The following is a 6509-nucleotide window of genomic DNA, read 5'->3' as shown; positions in this document are numbered from 1 at the left end:
ATGGATGCAATATTAAGAAAACGCAGAGCTACTAGAGCTTCCTTTACCAAAACGTTTAATACTTTATTTGAAGAATTAAATAAAGAGTTACCAGATGATGAAGTATTAAAATTTAAAAGTGCCACGTTAGAACGACTCTATGGAATATTAAATGATTTCGATTCAAAAGTACTAGAAAAAGAGTTTGAAACTGATGAAGAATTTGAAATGGAACATACAAGTACAGAAGAGTATAATGAAAAAATGGATCTCGCTCGCGTAAAAATTGCAGACTATTTCAATAAAAAAGTTGAACCTTCCTTGGCTTCCTTTAGTTCGTCGCCAAAGCTAAGCAGACGAAAATTAAAGTTACCCAAGATTGAATTGAAACAATTCGGAGGTGACATTAAGGATTGGCTTACATTCTGGAATCAGTTTAAGCGTATCCACGATGACCTAGAAATGGAAAAGGAAGATAAATTCCATTATTTATATCAAGCAACCGTAGTTGGTTCCAGAGCTAGAGAAATCGTGGAGAGTTTCCCCGCCACTGCTGACAATTATGATAAGGTTATTGAATGCTTAAAAAATAGATTTGGTGGTGAAGAATTATTAATTGAATTTTATGTCAGAGAATTATTGAGTCTAGTTATTAAAAATGCCACAGAACAACCGAGAAGAATAAATGTAACTCATTTATACGATAAATTGGAATCCTACCTTCGTTCTTTAGAGTCAATAGGTATGACCAGTGACAAATACGCAGCAATGTTATTCCCTTTGGTTGAATCGTGCATTCCTGAAGAGATTTTAAGAGTTTGGTTAAGGAGTTATTCAACAACAAAGGTTCAAGAAAATACGTATTGTGAAAAATTGAAGCAACTGCTATTGTTTCTGAGAAACGAAGGGGAAGGAGAACAACGAATTTCTTTAGTGAGAACTGGATTCAAATTTATTGCTGCTGGTACTAAGAAAGAAAAGAAGACTGAAGCTGATATATTTATACCAACAGCAAATGAGTTATTTTCTGGAAGTAAAAGCTCGAGGACTGTGGTAGATAAAAGGTGTGTATTTTGCGACAAAAACCACGAGAGTAAAGATTGTTTTACGGCAGCTAAATTGGCTTACCATCAGAAGCAAGAACTAATTAAGAATAAGAAAGCTTGCTTTATATGTCTTAAGTTTGGACATAAAGCAAAATATTGCAAATCAAGTGTTAAATGTCTAATTTGTGCTAAGAGACATTGGTCGATCATGTGTGCAGAATTATCGCCAAACAAGCACGAAGTAAAAGATGAAAAAGTAATTGATTCGAGTGAATGCCAAAATGTTATACTTGCGAATTCTTGCTGTTCTGGAGAGATATTCCTTCAAACTTTAATGGTAAATATTGAGTGTAAAGAAGGAAAACGTGCTATAAGAGCATTAATTGACACTGGCTCTCAACGCTCATATATTCTGAAGAGCACTGTTGAGGAACTGAAATTTCGCCAAATTGATACTCAAACATTAATTCATAGCTTATTTGGAGGGTCAAAATCAAGCAGCGAAATTCATAATCTTTTTTCTATTAAAGTTACCGATTTGAAAAATAGTTATAGTTGTAATATGCATGTTTTGGATCAACATAAAATTTGCAGTTTTGTTCCACGACTTCATGATGGACCTTGGATGCAGGAAATGGTACTGAAGGGCATCTCACTTAGTGATATTGGGAATAATCGACAGCCTATTGAGTTATTAATTGGAGCCGATGAAGCAGGAAAACTTTACACTGGGAAAGTGTGCAATTTGGCGTGTGGTTTAACTGCAGTAGAGACTTATTTAGGATGGGTCATTATGGGGAAAATGAAACCCTCAGTAATTGACGCCAATCTTTCGAATGTTTTGATTTCTCTATTAACTCAGACCACTGACATAGAAAACCTTTGGAAGCTTGAAGCAATAGGTATAACAGATGCATGCGAAATAAAAGATCAAAAGGAAATAGAGGACGCAGTCCAAGTGCACTTCGAAAAAACAGTTAAATTAAATTCTGAAGGACGGTATGAAATTCATTTGCCATGGATCAAAGAAGCCAACATCTTGCCTGACAATAGAAAAGTAGCCGAAAAAAGATTACTATCAACTACAACAAAACTTAACGAAGCTAATAAATTTTTCGACTACAATGCAATTTTTGAAAATTGGTGTAAGGAAGGTGTTATAGAAGAAGTCCCTGAACAATTTAAAGGCAATAGTGCACATTACCTTCCTCACCGAGCAGTTTTTAAAAACAGCTTAACAACTCCGGTGAGACCCGTTTTTGATGCATCTGCCAAACAGAAAGGATCTTTTTCATTAAATGATTGCTTAGCCAAGGGGCCAAATTTGCTGGAACTGATACCCGTGATAATTCAAAAATTTAGAGAAAACAGCATCGGGGTAATTTCCGATATAAAAGGTGCCTTTCTTCAAATTTCAGTAAATGATAAAGATCGTGACTACTTACGTTTCTTGTGGTGGAAGGATGATAATAAAACAGAAATAAAACTTTTCAGACATTGTCGTGTAGTGTTCGGGGTAAACTGCAGTCCGTTTCTGCTTGGAGCAGTTATCAAATTTCATTTGAGACAGTTTGACTCTAAAATTGCCGAGAAGTTATTATATTCTTTTTATGTGGATAATTGTGTCACTTCTGTGAATACTGTAGAGGAATTGCGGAACTTCATCAATAAATCGACCGAAATAATGGGCAAAGGAAAATTTGACTTAAGATGCTGGGAGCATACGAAAATACATAATGATGAAGATGAAGGAAAAGAGGAAGTAACTAAAGTACTTGGATTACTGTGGAACAAACGAGAAGATTCCTTGTTTTGTGATGTACCAAAAATGAAGATGAAAGATATGCCAATCACACGGCGTACAGTGTTATCTGTGGCTCAAAGAATATTTGATCCAATTGGATTTAGTTGTCCAGTCACATTGATACCAAAATTGATTCTGCAAAAAAGTTGGCGAGAAAAACTAAGTTGGGATACCGAATTAACAGAAGATTTGAAAAAGGAATTCTTAGTTTGGCTTGAGGATTTACCTTTATTATCATCAGTAAGAATTCCTCGCCAAGCAACAGCAGTTAATAGAAGTTCCAGTAGTTTGCATGTTTTTGCTGACGCTTCAAAATATTCGTACGCAACTGCCATTTTTCTTAGAAATGAATCGCAAGATGAAATAAAAGTGCAACTTTTACAGGCGAAGTCAAGAGTTTCTCCACTGCGAAAAATTACGATTCCAAGACTTGAATTATTAGCTTGTTATATTGGAGCTAAGTTATCTGAATTCGTCACGAAAAGTTTAACTCTGGAAATAAATGAAACATATTATTGGACGGATTCAACAACTGCCTTGTTCTGGATTAAGAAGAATGACCTACCCTGGGGAACATTCGTTTGTAACAGAGTGAAGAAAATACGTGAATGTAGTGATCCCAAGGATTGGAGACATGTTCCTGGTATTAGTAATCCTGCTGACTTGCCATCTAGGGGATGCACTGTTTCAAAGCTTCTGGAAACTAAATGGTGGGAGGGCCCACTTTGGTTGTCCAAGTCTAAAGAAGAGTGGCCTAATTCAACCCCAATAGAAAATGAAGAGGAAATATACTTAGAGCAGAGAAAAACCGTTGTGGCAACTCTTACCTGCGAGAACACTGAAAATTCATGGATGCTAGCATATTTTTCGAGTTACTTAAAAATTTTAAGAATGACGGCATGGATTCTAAGATTCCTCAAAAATGCTCAGAAAACAAGAACTGAACGAGAGATTGGCGAGCTGAAATTGTACGAATTGAATGAGGCTGAAAAGGTATTAACGAAGCAGATTCAGCAAAAGTCATTTAATGACGAAGATATCGCAAGGTTAAAATCTTTATGCGTCTTTAAAGACGAAGAAGGTATCTTAAGAGTAAGCACCAAGTTAACTGAAAGAAAAGACCTCGAAAGCTTTATCAGTCCTATACTGCTGCCAAGCACACATAAACTTGTGGAATTAATGATTTTTTACATGCACAAAAGTATGTGCCATGCGGGGATTCAGATATTGATGTCTAAATTAAGAGAACGATTCTGGATTATAAGATCTCGTAAGACGATTCGCAAAGTTTTAGCTCGTTGCGTGAGATGTAAAAGACACCAAACTACGAGGATCGAATGCAATCCAGGAGTGTTACCTGAAAACAGAGTCAAAGATGCATTGGTGTTTGAAATAACAGGAGTAGATTTGGCGGGACCTTTGATGCTTAGAGAAAAATGCAAAGCATGGATAATTATATTTACATGTGCTGTCTACAGAGCCATCCATTTGGAATTGATAACTTCTCAATCAACACAAAGTTTTTTGCTTGGTTTACGACGATTTATAGCCAGACGAGGAAGACCGAAAGTTATTTATAGCGATAATGGCACCAATTTTACAGGAGCTAACAACCTATTTAAATCGTTAGATTGGAAAATGATCGAAATTGAAGCATCTGTGAATAGGATTCAATGGAACTTTAATCCTCCTGCTTCCCCATGGTGGGGAGGATTTTGGGAAAGAATGGTGCAGATGGTTAAAAAACTTCTTCGTAGGGTTTTAGGTCAATCAGCTTTAAATTATGAAGAAATGACGAGCGTCCTTTGTGATTGTGAGACAACAATAAATTCTAGACCTCTCACTTATGTCTCAGAACAAGGGGATGAACTCATTCCATTGACGCCAGCTATGTTCTTGAAAGAAATAGATGATGTCGGAGTGCCAGATTTAGATCAACTTGACCAAGTAAATTTGAATAAAAGATTAAGGTACCAGCAAAATTTGCGCAATGCTTTAAGAGAAAGATTTAGAAGTGAGTACCTTGGGCAATTATTACAACGACCATCAAAGAGTAAACCGATTGAACCTTTGAAAGTAGGAGATATTGTTTTAATCGAAACTGACGGTAAGAAAAGAACTTTATGGCCAATGGCTAAAATAATAGATGTTTTTCCTGGTAAAGATGGGCAAGTACGAGTGGTTCGCCTTAAAACTTCATCCTGTGAACTCGTCAGGCCTGCGCAGAAGATTTTCCCACTCGAAATTTCCTCACCTACTGAACCTAATCTAATAAATAATGAAGCATGCAAGAATAAACCAGAGAAGGACTTGCAGGTAGTTAGAAAAACAGTAAGAACGAGAAGTGGAAGACTTATTAAAGTGCCAATTAAATTTTTGAGCTGAAAAACTTGGACTTTCGGAACAGTATTTTAACATTATAATTTTCATTCATTTTACTCATAGAAATATAATTAGTTTTGATTAGTAAAGTAAACCTCCAATCAAAACGGTGGGAGGATTGTTACGTTTTGAAATAAGAATTGGATAGATTTTGTATAATGGAGAGTTAGGTGAAAGCGTTTTATTTTGTCTCCAAATAACTTTTGACTTATACAATGGAACTCGAGTTTATGTTTTAGAAATATGTTGAAATTTTGTATTTTTTTTTTTTTTTTTTTTTTTTTTTTCTCATATTTCTTGCCGTACTCAACACCATATAACTTTAAAAAAAAGAAATAAATTACATCTTTTTAGAAAATACTAAATCAGTAAAATAAATTTGAATTCAAATAAATGACATGTAATTCGTTAAACCTATTAGAAATGTGCTAAAGCATAAAATCTTAAGATAAAATTTCTAAAACTGATATCTCTTTAAAAAGGTTAAAATTTTGGCTATAATTAAGTCTATTAAAAATTGAAATAAGTGAATTGAAGTGGAAAAACCTGCATAAACAAATAAATTCTAGTAAAACAAATAAATTCGTGATATAAATCAAAAATCGTCAAATAAATTCGTGATATATAAATTCGTGAAAAAAAGCGCTTTCGACAAATTACTAAAATAGAGATCTATCGACAAAGACTACCCACTTCTACCTAGCTTTTGCTCTCTCTGGTTATTTCAGTTTTCGTTTTTAAAAGCGCTATATGTTGAGTCATCTCAGCTAGATTTGGCATGTGACATTTTTAGCGGCATTCATTGGTCGATTTTCTAGCGTTGCCATTCGGAGAGTTGTAATGAGGCTTTTTTTTTTGTCGCCGTGTAAGAGAAATATATATATAGATATAACTTGTTGCTTTAAGACTACAAATGTCATGTTTTGAAAACAGTTTTAAAAAAAACTGTCTAGAATATTTTTAAGGCAGAAATTTTTAAAAATAATTTGAGGCATTTTTATTCTCACTGTGCTTTCCTGCTTAAAGCCACCACACAGCATATTCTACAGTATAATAGTGTTCTCACTCGATTCGACCAATACCATAATCAACCGTACCTGGAAGACGTGAAATATCCTCAGAGGTAGATTGATCATGGGTTAGAGTCTCCTCGTCGTCCGGCTAACCGTGGGAGGTTCTCATGGTCTTCCTCACCATGTAATGCAAATGCGTTTAGGTCCATCAAAAAGTCCCCCACGAAGGCAAAATTTCTCCCAATATTCGATACAGGAGTTCCCTTGTCTTCTGGATTGGGTTCA

General features: G+C 35.1%; 1 protein-coding gene across 1 annotated transcript; it reads left to right on the top strand.

Annotated features, from left to right (window-relative positions):
- On the top strand, positions 1 to 5214 carry LOC147811910 (uncharacterized). Its single transcript, XM_087162280.1, has 2 exons — positions 1 to 517; positions 629 to 5214. The coding sequence occupies exons 1-2, from the start codon at positions 1 to 3 to the stop codon at positions 5212 to 5214; spliced, it is 5103 nt and encodes a 1700-aa protein (XP_087018406.1).
- The last annotated feature ends 1295 nt before the right edge of the window (positions 5215 to 6509 follow it).

The sequence above is a fragment of the Parasteatoda tepidariorum genome, chromosome 4 (genome assembly GCF_982258835.1).
Source record: "Parasteatoda tepidariorum strain Cologne lab strain chromosome 4, Ptep-v5.0, whole genome shotgun sequence".
NCBI classification, from domain to species: domain Eukaryota; kingdom Metazoa; phylum Arthropoda; class Arachnida; order Araneae; family Theridiidae; genus Parasteatoda; species Parasteatoda tepidariorum.
This window is presented reverse-complemented; position numbering and strand designations above follow the sequence as displayed.